The sequence below is a fragment of the Sapajus apella genome, unplaced genomic scaffold (assembly GCF_009761245.1).
Source record: "Sapajus apella isolate SASKATOON/1434 unplaced genomic scaffold, GSC_monkey_1.0 scaffold5, whole genome shotgun sequence".
NCBI lineage: Eukaryota > Metazoa > Chordata > Mammalia > Primates > Cebidae > Sapajus > Sapajus apella.
This window is the reverse complement of record NW_022436945.1, coordinates 37,173,502-37,194,212: the sequence shown is the minus strand read 5'-3', so window position 1 is coordinate 37,194,212 and position 20,711 is coordinate 37,173,502. Positions and strand designations below refer to the sequence as shown.

The 20,711-nt window shown below is 39.5% G+C and overlaps 1 protein-coding gene across 4 annotated transcripts in view; it reads left to right on the top strand.

Annotated features, from left to right (window-relative positions):
• TXK (TXK tyrosine kinase) overlaps positions 1-20,711 on the top strand; it is a 110,290-nt gene that overhangs the window by 52,844 nt on the left and 36,735 nt on the right. For 2 of the 4 annotated variants that reach the window (XR_004267508.1, XM_032274106.1), the window contains exons 11-14: positions 2,437-2,653; positions 6,140-6,204; positions 8,549-8,667; positions 10,879-11,036. Coding sequence is in view for 2 of the 4 variants with exons in the window: in XM_032274106.1 (XP_032129997.1) it covers positions 2,437-2,653; positions 6,140-6,204; positions 8,549-8,667; positions 10,879-11,036 (559 nt within the window). In the remaining 2 variants the exon portion in view is untranslated. Of the gene's footprint in view, positions 1-2,436; positions 2,654-6,139; positions 6,205-8,548; positions 8,668-10,878; positions 11,037-14,339; positions 15,837-20,711 lie in introns of those variants that run through there. The other 2 variants (XR_004267507.1, XM_032274105.1) reach the window with 2 other exon arrangements.

Genomic DNA, 20,711 nt, shown 5'->3' with positions numbered 1-20,711 from the left:
CGTATTTCCCTGTCTCCGGTCTATACCAGTGGGGGCTTCCATGTCATAGGCAGATTCAAAGATTTTCTGATTGACAGTTGGTTATTATCCAGAGGACTGGAATCAATGGAAAGGAATGTCCAGGTTACTATAAAGAGCTGGAGACCAACAAAGATGGTCTGTGTTTATTAGGAAGATGAAACTTCCAGGTAGAAGATTTCGGAGAAAATAGATTGTAAATATTTCTTATTAGGCTTTAAGAGTCTGTTCTATCAGTCTCAATGCTTGTGTTGATGTTAATGGTTATAAGGCATGTCCAACTCCCTCTTCCCATCATGGCCCGAAGTAGTTTTACAGGTTAACTTTGGAACAACCATGGCTAAGAGAAAGAGTCCATTGAGATGGTTGGGGGCTTAGAATTTTATTTTTGGTTTACATTATGTAATTTGACTGTAGTCCCACAGCAAAACATTGTTAGAGCCTCTAATTGAAATCGAAACTGTGAACTGTCTGGGCACAAAAACCATGATCTTAATGAACATAATTATTGACACATTCTTAGAAAACTAATATATGTCAGAGGGCAAGAGATGGCAAGAGAATGGTTTCAGAATGCATTTTTGAGATAAAGTCATCAAGACTTGCTGATAAATTAAATGTGGCAGGTAGTGGGAAGAAACCAGAGGAGCAAAGATGACTCTAAGATTTTGGTGTACCTTATTATATTAGGTGAAGGCCGGCACCATTTACAAAGATGGGGTAAGATCAAACAGGTTTAGGGGAAAATCAAGGATTCTGCTTTGGACATGTTAGATTTGAGAAGCCTGTTATTTATTAGACACCAAGTATGATCAGGTAAATATATTAATCTGGGGTTCAGGAATAAGGTCAGAGTGGAGAGTATTAACTTGAGAGTGATCACCAGAGATGATATTTAAAACCCTGAAACAATGCGATTACTTAGGGAAAGAGAATAATTAGAATAGGAGAAATGGAGAAGCCTGCAAAGTGTCCAAAAATATTTAAATAACAAATTTAAATGTGTGTTTGCCCTATGATAAATTCCTACATACTTGTCTAAACTGAGAAATAACGTGTATTAAGAAGTCCTAAAGTTATAACAAACAAGAAGGTAGATGTTTCTATTTGCATCTTTCTATGCTTGTGAGAAATATTTGTCTTGTTAGACTCAATCACATATGAGAATTTATTTGTTTTTGCCTGATTTCTGATAAAGGTTTGCCTTATTTCTGTTAGATTTTTACCAGCAATCTTGACAAGCAAATGCAGTAATATTTCAATTCTCAAATGCTTCCCTGTGGATATCAACTTGGTGCATTTCCTGTGGTAAATTAATATTTTATCCCAAGACTTGCTTTTCTGCAATTACTCTATACACATGTAAATTGCATCCATTAATTGAAAGTACACTTTATGAATTCAAAAAGTGAATCAGACAAAATATATATAATATATATCTCCAAATTAAGATAATGTTAAGTTCTCTGAATACTTCTTTTCCCCATTAACTGGAGTGTTTTCACAAGCTAATTTTACGGTAACAAGTCAATAATCATTCATATACATTGTGTTAAGGTACACAGTCTTCCCAAGTCACTGATTTTATTTTACCTTTATGAATGAAAAGAATGAAAAGAAGTGATAACTTTTCAAGATACTTTTGACACAGAGAACTGGTATATCATATGTCTTCTAAAATTATAAGCATTGATTTGAATCTTATTTTCCACAATGACTAGTTGGCATAAAAGGCTTTTAGAGATTAATACATTTTCCACACACACACACACACACACACACAAGATAACAATAAATGTTTGAAGTCTAGATTAACTAAAAAGTTCTAGGTATGTTTTAATAGACAACATTCAAGGACTCGTGTGTGTATGTGTGTGCAATTACTAACTACACTGCAAGTTTTCATGTTGGTAAATATTTTTTAGTTTCCAACTTTATCTAGAAATTTCCTTTTAAAGAACTTCATGCTTTAGAATTTAATTTTTGTTTTCTTTTATAGTCACTCTTTCCTCCCTCCTGTCTGTCCAGAATTTTTCATCTGAGCAGCTGCAGGTAGGAAAGTTGGAATTCAAGGAACAGAAAAGGAAATCTGCTTGACCTAGCAAGGAGAAACAGTGATGAAGAAACAAAAGGATTATAAAACGAAGAGGAGAAAAATAAAATGCCGACACATACAATATGGGACATGTAATGTTCTGTCTCCACACTGCCTTTGGCATTACCGTTTAAACTCTTGACCCCACATTCTCAGTGCATTCAGTGGCAAGGAAACTGCAATACTTTCTCTGTGTTTGGGTTGATTTTTAACTTATCTTGATAATGAGAGTGATAAATAGATGGTAAATATTACCAGTTGTGTTCAAACACTTTAAAATGCAAACATAATTCTGCTCACTTGTATATGTTTTTCTTCACCAGGACATTATCTCATTCAAAGCTAGTGCAACTTTATGGGGTCTGTATACAGCGGAAGCCCCTTTACATTGTGACGGAGTTCATGGAAAATGGCTGCCTGCTTAACTATCTCAGGGAGAGAAAAGGAAAGCTTAGGAAGGAAGTGCTACTGAGTGTTTGCGAGGATATATGTGAAGGAATGGAATATCTGGAGAGAAATGGCTATATTCATAGGGATTTGGTAAGTATGGTGTAAATTCATTTTTTTATGTATCATACCTATATTCAGAAGGATGTGACAATTACTTTCAATACTTTGAATAATGTATCCTTGACTTAATTTTTAAGCATTTACCTATTCATGAAATTTGTTGTGAAATGTAACTTTGTTTTTTATTGTTTGTAATTGCCCATTGATTCTGTAGCTGTAAAGCCTCAATGGGTTCACCTTGCCCGCTGTCTAGACAGAGCCAATTTAACAAGACGGGGGGTTTCAACAGAGAAAGAGTAATTCACACAGAACTGGCTGTGCAGGAGAACAGAGTTTTATTATTACTCAAATCAGCCTCCCCGAGCATACAGGGATCAGAGTTTTTAACGACAACTTGGTGGATGGGGGTAAACTGGTGAGCCAGGAGAGCTGATTGGTTAGGTAGGAGATGAAACCATTGGAAGTTGAATCTGTCAATTTTTCCTTGTGCTGAGTCAGTTCCCGGGTGGGGTCCAGAAGATCAGATGAGCCAGTTAATTGATCTGGGTGGTGCTGGTTGATCCAGCAAGTGCAGGATCTGCAAAATATCTCAAGCACTGATCTTAGGAGCAGTTTAAGGAGAGTAAGAATCTTGTAGCCTCCAGCTGCCTGACTCCTAAACCATAATTTCTAATATTGTGTCTAATTTGTTAATCCTGCAAAGGAAGCCTCTTCCCCAGGCAAGAGGGAGGTTTGTTTTTTTGGGAAAGGGCTGTTACCATCTTTGTTTTAAACGGTATAAATTCCTCCCAAAATTAATATAGCCTATGCCCAGGAATAAACAAGGACAGTTTGGAGGTTAGAAGCAGGATGGAGTCAGTCAGGTTCTCAGTTATAATTTTGCAAAGGCGATTTCTTAGCCAAGATTTCTTTAGCCATATTCTAAATATGCCTTGAACTAATTAACCAACTACCCTATTATGTGACTAAAACTGATTTCCTTTCCTTTCCTCTCTCCCTTATTCCTTCTCTTCCTTCTTCTTTCTTTCCTTCCTCTTTTTCCCTTTCAACCCATATTCAAACATGTATTGAGTGCCTAGTATATGCCAAGTATTCTGCTAAGCACCGGTGATACAACAGTGAAGAACAAGTTCTGGTTTTAATCTCCAACTTTATCTAAGGAATGTCACCTAGGAGCATAACTGCCCCTGATGTAGAGGTAGTTTGGCCCTAACAGGATTGCAAGAGCATTACCAGCATTATTGAAGAAACTAAGAATGCTAAATGATTTTTTTCTGTAATGTTCAGAACATTCCTGTTTAACTAAATGATTGTCTTGCTGCAAACCATATGCTAACAGCACTGCTTTCCTGCATTGCTACCTACCCTTCAGTAACACTTTCTGTCCATTCCACATTTATTCATGATATTCCTACTATTCCTTGATGTCCTTATGACCTTCCATGTTTCATTTCTAAATCTAAAATTAACTCAAATGAGAACTGGAGAAGTCTATGAGAAATCCCTGATATCGCCCCCTGGAAGTAATCCTGTGCTTCCCTCACCCATGACCGGTATGATCAGATTACTCACTGTCCAGCCTGGTGTATTCTGGGGAGAAAAAGGGGGCACAGTCTCATTGGCCCCAGCACACCTTGGGAAGTATAGTTATCCTACCCATGACTTAGAACACTCGGAATTTGCTATTTACTGCTTCATCCAATAGTTAATTATTTACATCGTTTATACAAATACTAGAGTCTATCTTATTAGACTTAGAGTCTTTGAGATCAAGGCCTAGATAGCTGAGATGCCACTCAGTGATTAAGAACACAGGTTGCAAACAGAGGTTCTCAAACTTCAAACTTTGATGTGCATTAGAATTACTTGGAAGCTTTTAGAAAAATCGCAGTAGCTAGGCCAAACCCCAGACCAATTAAATCAGAATCTCTGTGGCTGAAACCCAGGCATCAGTATCATTTGAAAATTCCCCTGATGAGCCCCATGTGAAGTTGAGGTTGAGAACTACTGCACTGGAGCCAGGCTAGCTGGGTTGAAATATTATCTCTGTTTCCTACTAGCTGTGCGACCTTGGGCAAGCTAGTTAACCAGTAAGGTGTTATTAATTATAGCACCTTTATCATATGGGTTTGTTGGGAGAATTACACAAATTAATAAACAGTGTCTAGCATGTAGAAGAGCTCAGCAATGCTAAGTATTGCTTCTACAGCAATAGATCGTTTTTAAAAAAATTTCTTATGGAACATTCCCCAGTATTCAGCACCTAGGAGCAATGAGCAAATTTTTGAATGGATGGATATGGTATCAACTTCACCTACCTCACTTTTCTAGTCTTTGCAGTTTGTCTTTTTAGATAACAACTGGGTGACAGTTCTGGTCATTTTATTTGCTCTAAATGGCTTCTCAGAGGTCCTCCTATCCCTGTTCTTTTTTTCCTTGATTGCTCATTTTCTTTTGTGTTCTATTTCATCTACCTATATGCTACTTATAATATATCAGTGAACAATGAGCCTTTTCCCTGTCAACTATTCTTGTGGTTTGGCCATTGCTAGGACTTCCTGCATCTTCTAAACTGGTTCCTTGTGATTTATTATTTCAAGTTTTTTGCTTTTGTTGCTTGACTAACTGAACCAGAAATTAGCTGAAAACAGGAAAATTCTGTCGAATAGTTTATCTAGTTTACCTACATGAATCTAAATAATCAAATCAATGATTTTCTTGATTAAGTTTCTGACAATGAATTGCTTGGACATCAAATGTATTGTTTCTACATAGCATTATATTTAGTTCATTGTGATAATTTTAAGAAATATGAAATTATCACCGTAAATAGTTATCTTGAGTGAAATATGTTTTAAAATATAATTTTAATTTTGATTATGTAGTAGAGATCCCAAACATATAAAATGACTATGCCTTATCTGTTTTGTATTTTGGGCTTTCCTATAAAGACAAGTTAAAAAATTACACTATTTTTCTATGCCAAGATTCATAGTTGTATCATCTTTTAGATTGAATTAATCATCATTAATAATATGAAGGCAGGCTGGGCATGGTGGCTTATGCCGGTATTCCCAGCACTTTGGGAAGCCAAGATGGGTGGATTATTTGAGCCTACAAGTTCAAGACCAGGCTGCATAACATGGTGAAACCCCATCTCTACTAAAAATACAAAAATTAGCTGGGCATGGTGGCATGTACCTGTAGTACCAGCTACTTGAGAGGCCAAGGTGGGAGGATGGTTTGACCTCAGGAGGGGAAGGTTGCAGTGGGCCAGCATTATACCATTGCACCCCCCCCGGGCTGAAACGCCAGACCCTGTGAAAAAAAAAAAAAAAAAAAAAAAAAAGTGAAGACTATTGAATCTATACCGCTGATGAATATCACCATAAAAATCACTTGGCTATTCACACAGAGAGGTAGTGTGGGGCCCAAATAAGCTATGGAAGAGGAGAGGAAAAACTCTTGAAAGAAAATCTTGTATTCAAACTTGGATTCTTTTCTTCTTTTTCATAGGCGGCAAGAAATTGTTTGGTCAGTTCAACGTGCATAGTAAAAATTTCGGACTTTGGAATGACGAGGTACATGCTATGTATATATATGTATTTTGTTTGTTTCTTTACTCATAAGAAGGAATCTTACATTGTGTACTGGTAAACTAAAGACACTGCTGGATGTTTTTGTCTTCCTAGGTTGTAGGCCTGATTGTATGGCCTACTGATCTACTTTGAATTTTAGGACATACACCAGTTTTAGCTGTGAGGGAAACATTTACTGTGGGCTATTCTTCTGATCTTTTAACAAAACTATGGGACATCTTAAAATTAAAAAAGAAATTTCTCAGTCCACTGAGGAAGGTGAAGAAAAAAAGCTTTTCTGATATATATATATGTATATTAGAATATATATATATATATATATAAAAGAAATATATGTATTTGTTCAGCTCTGATTTTTCTATGTCCTCACCAAATATTTCTATTATTAAGTATAGTAGTTGACTTTAAGTCTACACTTCATGAGTGCGAAAAATTTAACCATATTTTTCTACAACTCAATGTAGTTTAAATTTTGAGCATCCTTTTTTGGGAGTGGTGCTAGAAATATAATCCCAGTGAATTTGGGGTTTCTCCCTGGCTTCCCTGAGCTTCGAAGTCCAAGTTCTTCGAACTTGGCTATAGTACTGGTAGGGAGGTGGCTTACTGGGCCTTTTGTTATCTGTGTACATGGCATTCTTGTGGCCACCGTCCTCTGGTCTTGTCTTTGGCTAGCCATTCAAACAGGTAGCTGCTAACCCATACTGTTTTTTTTCTGCAAGATTCCTTCAGAATTGGCATTCTCTTTTTTTTTTTTTTTTTTTTTTTTTTTTTTTTTTTTTGATGGAGCCTTGCTCTGTTGCCCAGGCTAGAGTGTAGTGGTGCTATCTTGGCTCACTGCAACCTCAACCTCCCAGGCTCAAGCTATCCTCCTGCCTCAGCCTCCTGAGTAGCTGTAACTATGGGTACATGCCACCACACCCAGCTAATCTTTTATTTTTGGTAGAGATGGGGTTTCATCATGTTGACCAGGCTGGTCTTGAACTCCTGACCTCAAATGATCCACCCACCTCGGCCTCCCAAAGTGCTGTGATTACAGGTGTGAGCAATCTCGCCTGGGTGGTATTCTTTATGATTACAAAACTCCGTGGTGTGATCTCAGATCTCATTTACCTAGGCACATCCACAGCCATTTGTTCACTGGTATCTTTCTGCCTTTCCTAGGGCTCAACCTGGGAAAAAGAGCACAAGTTCTGTTTCACCTTTAAATCCCACCAGTCTAATGTGGGAGTAGGAGCTCCTTTTCCTGCTATGTGGGTTGGGCAGCCCTTACAGGGTACAAGATACAGGACCCTAACTCAGCGACCTATTAATGTCTAGTAGCCCTTTCCTTTCCCTTCTATTTCCCCTACTCCTCTGGCTCAAGGGATCTTTTTCTGGATAGTGGTGGTAATGGTGGTGGTGGTGGTGAGATCTCACTCCTGTTCATGGCCCATTTTCCAAAAGATTTTGTTGACAACTCAGTCTTTCTTCTCTGAAGATCCTAGACTTGAAAAACTCAAAATCTATAGACAATGGCTTTTCTCCCTTTGTTTTCTGGTATTCATTCTTTACCTAAGTAGAATGCCCTCTGACTCAGTAAAAGGCTGATAGGTGGAGGGAGGTAGAGTATGTAAACAAAGGAGTGTGAGAGAGTAGGGGCAGCGTTAATACACGTGAAAACACTCTATTGTATATTTAAGGGGAAACAAGCACATGTTGGTTTTTGTCTCTTCTCTGCAGATTCTCACATTTGGACATCCCTGTGTACAATTCTCAAAAAACAGAGAGGGTTCAACTTGTTTGTTATTTTTTTAAGGAGACAGTAGTTATTCTTGATTTTTTTCCATATAGGGCCATTCTAATGCATTAGAGATTTGTCACATCAGAAGCATTATGTTCATATACTTGTACTTTTCCTCCTTCTCTATGCCCCACAAAAAAACACGTACATGGAAGGAAATTTGGCATCCAACTTTGAATCATTCATTTCCATTTTAAGAAGAGTGGTCTTTCTTTCCTCACCCCTAGGAAGGGTGGTCTTTTATTTCCTTTTTATAACCTTGGTGGTTATAGCATTTAGCATGCTTCTTTATGTGAGCCATGTTTTGAACTGAAGCAGGGTTATGACCTTTGGAGATCCACATTTAAAAAAGCACAATTAAGACTTAGTTTGAGGAGGAAACATTATTAGGGATACTTTCACACTCAGTACTAACAAGAAGGAGTCCACAACCTTTCTGGGGTAAAATACTTTGTCTTTTAGCAAGTCAAAGTTGACTAAAGGGATCTGAAGTAAATAGAGCTTGGAGGTAATTAACACAATGTGTTTTGAATCTGATACCTGTAGGTACGTTTTGGATGATGAGTATATCAGTTCTTTTGGAGCCAAGTTCCCTATCAAGTGGTCCCCTCCTGAAGTTTTTCTTTTCAATAAGTACAGCAGTAAATCTGATGTCTGGTCATTTGGTGAGTGCATCTGATGTTTATTTGCTGGAGCCTGATTTAATAAAATTGGCAATACGTTATTTTTAAGTTTGATTTCCTAATTCATGTAGCATTTTTTAAGTCTTCTTGTAATTGTGCTTCCTTCTATGTATTCTAACCACATCCCGACTATCTCTGTCAACTGGTGTCACATACCTTCTTATATTAAGTCTGCCTTTCGGATCTCTTCCTTCCTCAATGGGCACTCACTGTAAAACCGTAACAAAGAGTCTTCTGATCTAGAAAATAAACTCAGACAAGTTTTCCACATCACAGAGACCTGAAGGAAAAATGATCTTATGACGTTGTTGAGTTTAGAGTGTAATTAATGAACTCCATTGTTTAAACTATGAAGCAGCTTGACTGTTTTCCAATTGTTCCATTGTTAACCTGAACTTAAAACCTGAGTTTAAAAAATGGTGGCATCTCATTTACTTCATTATCTTTAGATTTTGTGGAATTTAGACATAGGTTTCCTTGGAATCTGTGAATTTATATTCATATTGGATAATGTTCTTCACTGAGAAAGAGACACCATAGACCCATGTCCAATGAAGTTTCAGGGTTGATTTTCAAAAAATGGTAATAAATATGCAAAAATCTATCCTCTTTCACCCAGACCTGACTGAAGGCCTGTGGGTTCTGGGTCCTCAGCAGGGTGTCAGTTTTATTGTCTATAATACAATAAGGTTAAAACTGGGCACAGTGGCTCAGGCCTGCAATCCCAGAACTTTGGGAGGCTGAGGTGGGAGGATCGTATGAGACCAGGAGTTCAAGACTAGCCTGGGCAATGTAGCAAGACTCTGTCTTTATAAAAAAAAAAAAAAATTAGGCAGGTGTGGTGGCATGTACCTGCAGCCCCAGTTCCTTGGGAGGCTGAGGCAGGAGGATTGCTTGAGCCCAGGAGTTTGAGGTTATAGCGAGCCAGGATGGTGCCACCGCATTCCAGCCTGGGTGACAGAGCGAGACCTTGACTCAAAAAACAAATTAAAACATAAATTAAAAAAAAAATACAATAAGGTTAAGGTTGTGTCATTAATCTCATTATCATGGACATAGGATAGTCTCAGCAGGTGACATTTGAAGCTCTACTGAAAAGCAGTTAGGTTGTGAGACCGCATCTTAGAGACCAATGAAGAACAATGTAAGGACCTCATCAAGTGATTGCAGAACAATTAGAACTCCCTGAATTTTACATACTTGTCTCCCTCACCGATCAGTGAGCTCCTTAAACACATGGATTGATCTCACACTTATAAAATCTCCTGGTGCTAGCAGAGGCCTGGCCTCTCATCAATGTCTAGTAAATATTTGTAGAATAAGTAAATAATTAAATGAACTAAAATTGGGAATTCTTTCAGGAGTTTCACTAATCAATCAAGGATTATTGGATACCTACTTATGCACAGAACCCCTGCTAGATAACTCTGTGGCCCTGTCCATCAGTCTAATCTTTTAGCAGGAAGAAGGGGACAGAGCCACTTGCTGGCTGAAGCTCTTGGCTAAGTGGCAGCAGAGGCTCATATAATTCTGTCAGTTTCTATGGAATGGCAGAAAAGTTCATTGATTTCAGGGTGCAGGGACATAAGTGCTACTTAGAAATGAAAATGCTAGGCCAGGCACGGTGGCTCATGCCTATAATCCCAGCACTTTGGGAGGCCGAGGCAGGTGGATCACCTGAGGTCAGGAGTTCAAGACCAGACTGCCCAACATGGTGAAACCCCATCTTTACTAAAAATACAAAAATTAGCTGGGCGTGGTGGTGGGTACCTGTAATCCCAGCTACTTGGGAGGCTGAGGCAGGAGAATCGCTTGAACCCGGGAGGTGGAAGTTGCAGTGAGCCGAGGTTGTACCACTGCACTCCAGCCTGGGCGACAGAGTGAGACTCCATCTCCAAAAAAAAAAAAAAAGAAATGAAAATTCTACTGGCATTTTCTCCTGATAAGGGAGACAATCAAGACCCATGGAAAAGGAAAGGCACTGTTTTAACTTAGATTATTTTCAGTTTACAGGCGTCTTTGAAAACTGAGGTGCACATGATTTGCTTCCTTGATAGAACCGGTGTTATTCAGGATGGTTATATCCTAAAATCTGGAGCAGAAGAATAATGCCTTGTAGTTTGAAATTGTTCTCTCAGTTCCCAAGCAATCATTTCTCTCTAACCCCTTGTTTTCATTTATTTTTGTTTGCAGGAGTTTTAATGTGGGAAGTTTTTACAGAAGGAAAAATGCCTTTTGAAAATAAGTCAAATTTGCAAGTTGTGGAAGCTATTTCTGAAGGCTTCAGGCTGTATCGCCCTCACCTGGCACCAGTGTCCATATACGAAGTCATGTACAGCTGCTGGCATGAGGTAAGTGTCCCTTAGTTTCCTGCAAAGGTTGGCAGTCCCAGCATCTGAGAGCAGACCTGATTCACAAGCATTACTCCAGGATGCTATCATGGCAGGAAAAGGCATCTGTGTCTTGGTCATGATCCTGAGGGTGTGACGTACTCTTTCTATCTGAAACTCTCACTACAAAGTCATGAATATATTTTGTTTTGAACAATGGCGTCCTATCTGAGAAATTCAGTGCATTTTCTGAGTCTTATCTGTTTGAGATTAGTTCTTACAGAAACTCTTGGTTACTTAAGCCTCAATGACTAGATGTTTTATTAGCTTTAAGAATTAATGGGCTGGGCACAGAGGCTCATGCATGTAATCCCAGCATTTTGGGAAGCTGATGTGGGTAGATCACCTGAGATCAAGAGTCTGAGACCAGTCTGGCCAACGTGGTGAAATCCTGTCTCTACTAAAAATACAAAAATTAGCCAGGTGTTGTGGTGCATGCCTGTAACCCCAGCACTTCGGGAGGCTGAGGCAGGCAGATCACTTGAGTTCAAGAGTTTGAGACCAGCCTGGCCAACATGATGAAACCCTGTTCCTACTAAAAATACAAAAATTAGCCAGGCATGGTGGCGCATGCCTGTAATTCCAGCTACTTGGGAGGCTGAAGTAGAAGAATCGCTTGAATCCGGGAGGCGGAGGCTGCAGTGAGCCGAGATTGTGCACTCCAGCCTGGGCAACAGAACGAGACTCCATCTCAAACAGAAAACAAAAAAAAAAAAAAAAAAAAAAAAGGAATTACTGGTGGAAACTAAAAGTATAGAACCAGATTTGTTAAACTTCCACATTGAAAAAGAAAGATAGCGTTTCCATTTACTTCACTAAACTTTCCTTTGTCTTGCTTTTTTCAACACTAATAGTGATGGGTTTCATGTCTTTTCCGGCACTCAGGAATCCTGCTGGAGATTAAACTAGAATAGGAATGGAGGCAGAAGTGCGTCAGGAAGTTCCAGTCAGGAAGAAATTGCTCCAGAACTTAGTTTTCCTGTTTGCTGAAATGCCAAGCTTAAAGATACAGCCAGAGGGGCGTCTGTTCCACCTCTGGGCACTGACTCAACACACTTCTGCCTTTCTCAGCGAACTTCCCTGTGATTTTGAGAGCTTTGCTCTCTTTCCAGCTAACAGTTTCAGCCTAGAAAAATTACAGCTTGATGAGACGTTTCCTCCTGGGTGAAAAAATAAAGCACTTGATTATCAATCCACAAATAATGGAATATTGAATATTTTAAGAATGATGTGGTTATTCATAGTCCAAGAAGCATTACATTTATAGAGAGCCCCAACGTATGAAAATATTTTACATATATTAACTGCTCTACAAGGAATCTTAAAAGACATAGAAAAATATTCAGCAAGCTGTAAGAAAAATGTATAGAAAAATGTTCAGTAAGTAGTAAGAAATAGCTGTTTTAGGAGTATCTTTGCCCTAACAGTGTAAGTAGCTCAGAAGTATATGTTGTGTATGAAACAATACACATGTAGGTGTGTGTGTAATATAATACTTATTGAGAGGTTGTGTATCTGTGGAGCTGAGACAGAGAAGGGGAAGGGAAGTGATAAGCAGGGTGCTGTCAGAAGGCCCACGTAAAGAACGTTAGTCTCAAATTGCAGTCAGAACATTGATTAAAACAATGGTGTGGTTATGTTGGCTTATTTGTTTGAAAACGTTGATTTATTTTTGAGACAGAGTCTTCCTCTGTTGCCCAGACTGGAGTGCAGTGGTGTGATCACAGCTCACTGCAGCCTTGATGTCCTAGGCTTAAGAGATCCAGCCACCCCAGCATTTCTGAATAGCTGGGACCCACTAATTTTTTAAAATGTTTTGTAGAGATGGGGTCTCACTTTGTTGCCCAGGCTGGCCTCAAACTTCTGGCCTCAAGCAGTCCTCCCACTTTGGCCTCCCAAAGTGCTGGGATTATAGATGTGAGCCATTATGCCAGGTGCAAAAGTTGATTTTGCCTAAAACTTTACCCCACTTGCTTAGGGGATTAGAGTCAAATGGGATTATATTATCATTGAAAGACACATTTCAGAGCTGTATGCACAGAAACTCAGGCTCCTCAGAGAGCTCAACAATTTATTCCCAGAGTCTGAATGAGGACTCTCAAATGCACTTCTGCTGTCTTCTGCTCTGTTTATTTTATTGATGCTCTCTGTTTATAAGCCATGGAGAGGGGTGTCTTTCCGCTGACACTGCTGTCAGTGACACCTACGAAAATGGGGCTACTATGAGTAGCTCTGTTTCCCATGGTTTTCAAAGACACTGACAATTCCGTCTCTTCTTCCTCATGGAATCAAAGCCAAACGACACCCCTAGGTGAAATATAGGAAAAATGCTCCAATCCCTGGCTCCATAGCCAGAGATATGGGGTCACTTATGGTGAATATCTTCCTATAGAATTGCTGACTCTTGAAAACTGTGCAAAGAACACAGGCTTTTAAAACTTTTTAAAATGTAAGAATATGCAGCAATCATTTTCTATGGCTGAGAGGGACTTCTACACTCTTATGTTTCTGTTGATGGAGACTAAAGACGACACAACCTGTGCCCCAGGATCTTCAGGGTCCCTCATGAAAACATGCCTTTTGCTTTCTGACTGAAATCCTCCTTTCTGTAGGGGCTCAGGTATCATAGATACCTCAAGCTGAGCTTGGGAGCCTGGTGCTCTAGATGTCCCTTCTCCCAGACTTTTCTTTACCTCACACATGTCAAGTCATCCAACTAGATCTCTAGGGTAGGGATGTCCTAGAGAACTTCCTGCAATGCTGAGAACGTTCTACATCCACGCGGTCCAATATGGCAGCCACTTCTGGCTATTGGGTACTTGAAAAGTGGCTAGCGTGACTGAATTTAAACATTTACGTAATCTTAGGGAATTTAAATTTAAATAGCCACATGTGGCTAGTGTTTGCAGGTCTAGCCATTTTATTTTTGCAGCATTCGCTAACATTTTCATACTCATGTCTCACTCAACTGCCAATCATGCTGTGGTATGTCACTCAAGATAACTTTCTTTTCCTTTTTCGGAAGAGCCGGCCTGGATTCAGGTCTCTGCCAGCAAGTTCCAGAGCTGGTCTCTGAGTGATCCTGGACCCATTTATGCTGCAGGTTGCAATTTTTTGAATTTTTGCATGAGTGAAAAATCAGACCTTGGTGATGACCTTGAGCATTAGGATATAAATAACTCCCACATGTTTAGCGTTCCAAAAATGGAACACTTGGCATAAGTGGGTTAAGCTGAGCTAACCAACCACATCTCCCTTTTCTAGAAACCCAAAGGCCGCCCTACATTTGCCGACCTGCTGAGGGCACTCACAGAGATTGCAGAAACCTGGTGACCTGAAATGGAATGCCAACCCAAAGAATCATCTTGCAAAACTGTCACTTATTGTGAATATCTTCACCATATGGGGACACTTATGGTGAATATTTTCCCTTAGAGTTGCTGACTCTTGAAAGCAGTGCAAAGATCACAGGCTTTTAAAAATTAAAAAAATTTAAGACTATTCAGACAATCTATGTTTTTCTATGTGTGAGATGGACTTGTACACTCTTATTTTTCTGTAAAATATTTAACATCTCAAATGTGAAGAAATGAAAAAGGCTTCACAGCAGTCTTCATAGTGACTGCTCCTCATGATCATAGCCACAGGAACCCTTAAGGGTACATGAAAATCTGACCCTTCACAAAGCTTAGAATGCTTCCTTCTTCAAGATGAATGACATTCATCACTCCAGTGATCCATGCATAGAAGATAAAAATAAATTCCGCCAACTCATGGGATAAAGGGGCCTCCCTTGCAGAATTTCATGCTTTTGGTCTGTATAGATCTTTGCAGAAAATGCACCTTTGTAAACCACATGAATGTTAGCATTCTGGAAATGTCTTTTGTTAATATAATCTTCGTATATGTTATTTATCAAATTGTTTTTGCACATATCTGATTATACTGATGGCAGTTTTTTTGCATGTGGGTTTTAAACACTGTTATAGGATGTAATCGAAGCTCATCTTTGAACAGATCCTGGTGACATTCTATTTCCAGGAAAATCCAGAACTTGATTTTAATTCTGTGATTTTATACTTTTTGCATGTGAGATTGGACAGTTTCAGAGTTTTATTTTGTCACAGTAAGTGCCTTTGTAATTTTCAGGAAGGCTTGTTCTTTCCAGAAGAGGAGATAAAAGCAAGATAACCAAATGTGACATCAAGCTCCATTGTTTCGGAAATCCAGGATTTTGAATTTGAGATGAAACAACCAGCAATTACAGTGAAATCTTAACTTTGCCTGCACTCTTTGTAGGAATGACCAGAAATTGATCTGTATTGTTCTGAGTGCTTCAGGAGTACCATACGAAGAAACATATTGGAGAAAGCACAAGTGTAATTACCATGAAGTCTAACAATAGGAGCCCACTATTTGCACACTTTCCCACCCTGTATCATGGTTCTGTGGGAACAAGTTTATGATCCTCATTAGAGTTTAAGTTGTTGATTGTCAGTAGTTGTGACTTTTAAATTATATTTCCCCCACTCAGAGAATGGTATCTTTATATATCAATGACACTCAATAAATGTGTATTATTTCCAATGAGAATCAGGTACAAGAAGAGACTTGATAATTCAACTGGTGGTCTCAGAAATGTTTGGGCCGGGTGTGGTGGCTCATACCTATAATCTCAGCACTTTGGGAGGCTGAGGTGGAAGAATAGCTTGAGCCCAGTTCGAGACCAGCCTGGGCAACAAAGTGAGATCCCCTCTCTATAAAAGATTATATACATATATATATATATATATATATGTATATATTAGCTGGGTATAGTGATGCATGCATGCATGCATGTAGTCCTAGCTACTCAGAGGCTGAGACAGGAGCCCAGTAGGTCAAGGCTGAAGTGAGCCATGATTGTGCCACTGCACTCCAGCCTAGTGGATAAGCTTTTTAATGTGCTCCTGATTCAGTTTGCCAGTATTTTATTGAGGATTTTCACATCGATGTTCATCAGGGATATTGGCCTGAAATTTTCTTTTTTCTTTGTGTCTCTGCCAGATTTTGGTATCAGGATGATGTTGGCCTCATAAAATGAGTTAAGGAGGAGTCCCTCTTTTTTATTGTTTGGAATAGTTTCAGAAGGAATGGTAATAGCTCCTCTTTGTACCTTTGGTAAAATTTAGCTTGGAATCTGTCTGGTCCTGGGCTTTTTTTGTTTGGTAGGCTATTAATTACTGCCTCAATTTCAGAACTTGTTATTGGTCTATTTAGGGATTTGACTTTTTCTGGTTTAGTCTTGGGAGGGTGTATGTGTCCAGGAATTTATCCGTTTCTTCTAGATTTTCTAGTTTATTTGCATAGAGGTGTTGATAGTATTCTGTGATGGTAGTTTGTATTTCTGTGGGATCAGTGGTGATCTCCCCTTTATTATTTTTTATTTTGTCTATTTGATTCATCTCTCCTTTATTCTTTATTAGTCTGGCTAGTGGCCTATCTATTTTGTTCATCTTTTCAAAAAACCAGCTCCTGGATTCATTGATTTTTTTGCAGGATTTTTTTGTGTCTCTATCTCCTTCAGTTCAACTATGATTTTAGTTATTTCCTGTCTTCTGCTAGCTTTTGAACTTGTTTGCTCTTGTTTCTCTAGTTCTTTTAATTGTAATGTTAGGGTGTCGAGTTTAGATCTTTCCTGCTTTATCCTGTGGGGATTTAGTGCTATAAATTTCTCTCTAAACACTGCTTTAGCTGTGTCCCAGAGATTCTGGTATGCTGTGTCTTTGTTCTCACTGATTTCAAAGAACTTATTTATTTCTGCCTTAATTTTATGATTTACCCAATAGCCATTCAGGATCAAATTGTTCATTCTCCATGTAGTTGTGTGGTTTTGAGTGAGTTTCTTAATCCTGAGTTCTAATTTGATTGCACAGTGGTCTGAGAGACTGTTATGATTTTCATTATTTTTCATTTGCAGAGGAGTGTTTTACTTCCAATTATGTGGTCTATTTTAGAATAAATATGATGTAGTGCTGAGAAGAATGTATATTCTGTTGATTTGGGGTGAAGAGCTCTGTAGATACCTATTAGGTCTGCTTGGTCCTCAGCTGAGTTCAAATCCTGGATATCCTTGTTAATTTTCTGTCTCGTTGGTCTGTCTAATATTGACAGTTGGGTGTTAAAGCCTCCCACCATTATTGTGTGGGAGCCTAAGTCTTTTTGTAGGTCTCTAAGAACTTGCTTTATGAATCTGGGTGCTCCTATATTAGGTACATATTTATTTAAGATAGTTAGCTCCTCTTGTTGCATTGATCCCTTTACCATTATGTAATGCCCTTCTTTGTCTCTTTTAATCTTTGTTGGTTTAAAGTCTGTTTTATCAGAGACTAAGATTGCAACCCCTGCTTTTTTTTTTCTTTCCATTTCCTTGGTTAATCTTCCTCCATCCCTTTATTTTGAGCCTATGTGTGTCTTTACATGTGAGATGGGTCTCCTGAATACAGTGCACTGATGGGTCTTGACTCTTTATCCAATTTGCCAGTCTGTGACTTTTAATTGGGCCATTTAGCCCATTTACATTTAAGATTAGTATTGTCATGTGTGAATTTGCTCCTCTCATTGTGCTGCTAGCTGGTTATTTTGCCCATTAGTTGATGCAGTTTCTTCATAGTGTCAATGATCTTTACATTTTGGTTTGTTTTTGTAGTGGCTGGTACTGATTTTTCCTTTCAATATTTAGTGCTTTCTTCAGGAGCTCTTGTAAGGCAGTCCTGGTGCTGACAAAATCTCTCAGCATTTGCTTGTCTGTAAAGGATTTTATTTCTCCTTTACTTATGAAGCTTAGTTTGGCTGGATATGAAATTCTGGGTTGAAAATTCTTTTCTTTAATAATGTTGAATATTGGCCCCCACTCTCTTCTGTCTTGTAGGATTTCTGTAGAAAGATCTGCTGTTAGTCTGATGGCTTCCCTTTGTGGGTAACCCGACATTTCTCTCTGGCTGCCCTTAACATTTTTTTTCCTTTATTTCAACCTTGGTGAATCTGACAGTTATGTGTCTTGGGGTTGCTCTTCTCAAGGAGTATCCCTGTGGTGTTCTCTGTATTTCCTGAATTTGCACGTTGGCCTGTCTTGCTAGGTTGGGGAAGTTCTCCTGGATAATATCCTTAAGTGTGTTTTCCAACTTGTTTCCATTCTCCCCATCACTTTCAGGTATACCGATCAAATGTAGGTTTGGTCTTTTCACATAGTCCCATATTTCTTGGAGCCTTTGCTCATCACTTTTCATTCTTTTTTCTCTAATCTTGTCTTCATGCTTTATTTCATTAGGTTGGTCTTCAATCTCTGATATCCTTTCTTCCGTTTGATCGATTTGGCTATTGATACTTGTGTATGCTTCATGAAGTTCTCGTGCTGTGTTTTTCAGCTCCATCAGGTCATTTATATTCGTCTGTAAACTGGTTATTCTAGTTAGCAATTCCTCTAACCTTTTTTCAAGGTTCTTAGCTTCCTTGCATTGGGGTTAGAACATGCTCCTTTAGCTAGGAGGAATTTGTTATTACCCACCTTCTGAAACCTACTTCTGTCAGTTTGTCAAACTCATTATTTGTTCAGTTTTGTTCCCTTGCTGATGAGGAGTTGTGATCCTCTGGAAGAGAAGAGGCATTCTGGTTTTTGGAATTTTCAGCCATTTTGCACTGGTTTTTCCTCATCTTCATGGGTTTATCTACCTTTGGTGTTCGCTGTTGGTGACCTTTGGATGGAATTTTTGCATGGTTGTTCTTTTTGTTGATGTTGATGCTATTGCTGTTTGTTGGTTTTCCTTCTAAAAGTCAGGCCCCTCTTCTGCAGGTTTTCTGGAGTGTGTTGCAGGTCCACTCCAGACCCTGTTTGCCTGGGTATCACCAGTGGAGGCTGCAGAAACACAAAGATTGCTGTCTGCTCCTTCCTCTGGAAGCTTTGTCCCAGAGGGGCACCTTCCAGGTGCCAGCCAGAGCTCTCCTGTATGTGGTGTCTATCAACCCCTGCTGAAAGATGTCTCCCTATCAGGGGGCATGGGAGTCAGGGACCTACTTAAGGAGGCAGTCTGTCCCTTAGCAGAGCTTGAGCACTATGCTGGGAGATCTGCTGCTCTCTTTAGAACCAGTAGGCAGGAATTTTCAAGTCTGCTGAAGCTGTGCCCACAGATGCCCCTTCTCCCAGGTGCTCTGACCTAAGGAGATGGGATATTTATCTATAAGCCCCTGACTGGGGCTGCTGCCTTTCTTTCAGAGATGCCCTGCCCAGAGAGGAAGAATCTAAAGAGGCAGTCTGGCTACAGTGGTGTTGCTGAGCTGCGGTGGGCTCCACCCTGTCCGAACTTCCCAGGGGCTTTGTTTACACTGTGAGGGGAAAATCCGCCTTCTCAAGCCTCAGTAATGCCAGCTGCCCCTCCCCCCACCAAGATCCAGCATCCCAGGTCGAATTCAGAGTGCTGTGCTGGCAGTGAGAATTTCATGCCAGTGGATCTTAGCTCCCTGGGCTCTGTGGAGGTGGGATCTGCTGAGCTAGACAACTTGGCCCCCTGGCTTCAGCCCCCTTTCCAGGGGAGTGAAGGAAGGATTCTGTCTCACTGGCATTCCAGGCACCACTGGGGTACGAAAAAAAAAACTCCTGCCGCTAGCTCAGTGTCTGTGCAAATGGCTGCCCAGTTTTGTGCTTGAAACCCGGGGCCCTAGTGTCATAGGCACCCGAGAGAATCTCTGGTCTGTAGGTTGCAAAGACTCTGGGAAAAGCATAGTATCTGGGCCTGAATGAACTGTTCCTCACAGCACAGTCCCTCACAACTTCCCTTTGCTAGGGAAGGGAGTTCCCCAACCCCTTGTGCCTCCCAGGTGAGGCGACACCCCACCCTGCTTCTCCTCACCCTCCATAGGCTGTAGGATGCACCAACTGCCTAACCAGTCCCAGTGAGATGAACCGGGTACCTCAGTTGGAAATGCAGAAATCATCCACCTTCTGCATTGGTCTTGCTGGAAGCTGCCCAATTTTTAACTATTAAGATCAGTGTTGCTATGAACATTTTTCTACATATCTTTTAGTGAAAATATGTATGTATGATGGTTAATACTGAATGTCAACTTGATTGGATTGAGGGATACAAAGTATTAATGCCAGGTGTGTTTGTGTGGGCATTGCCAAAAGAGATCAACATTTGAGTCAGTGTGCTGGGGAAGGCAGATCCACCCTTAATTGGGTGGGAACCGTCTAGTCAGTTACCAGCAAATATAAAGCAGGCAGAAAAAATGTGAAGAAGCGAGATGGGCCTAGCGTCCCAGGCTACACCTTTCTCCTGTGCTGGATGCTTCCCGTCCTCAAACATCGAACTTCAAGTTCTTTAGTTTTGGAATTCAGACTGGCTCTCCTTTCTTCTCAGCTTTCAGGCAGCCTATTGTGGGGCCTTGTGATTGTATAAGTTAATACTTAATAAACTCTCACATATATATATATGGAGATATTATTATATATATAATATATATAATAGATATATATTATATATATCTATTATAATAGATATAGTTACACTATAATAGATATATATATTATATATAATAGTGTATAACAGATATATTTATATATCTATTTATATATAATAGATATATTTATTATTATATAAT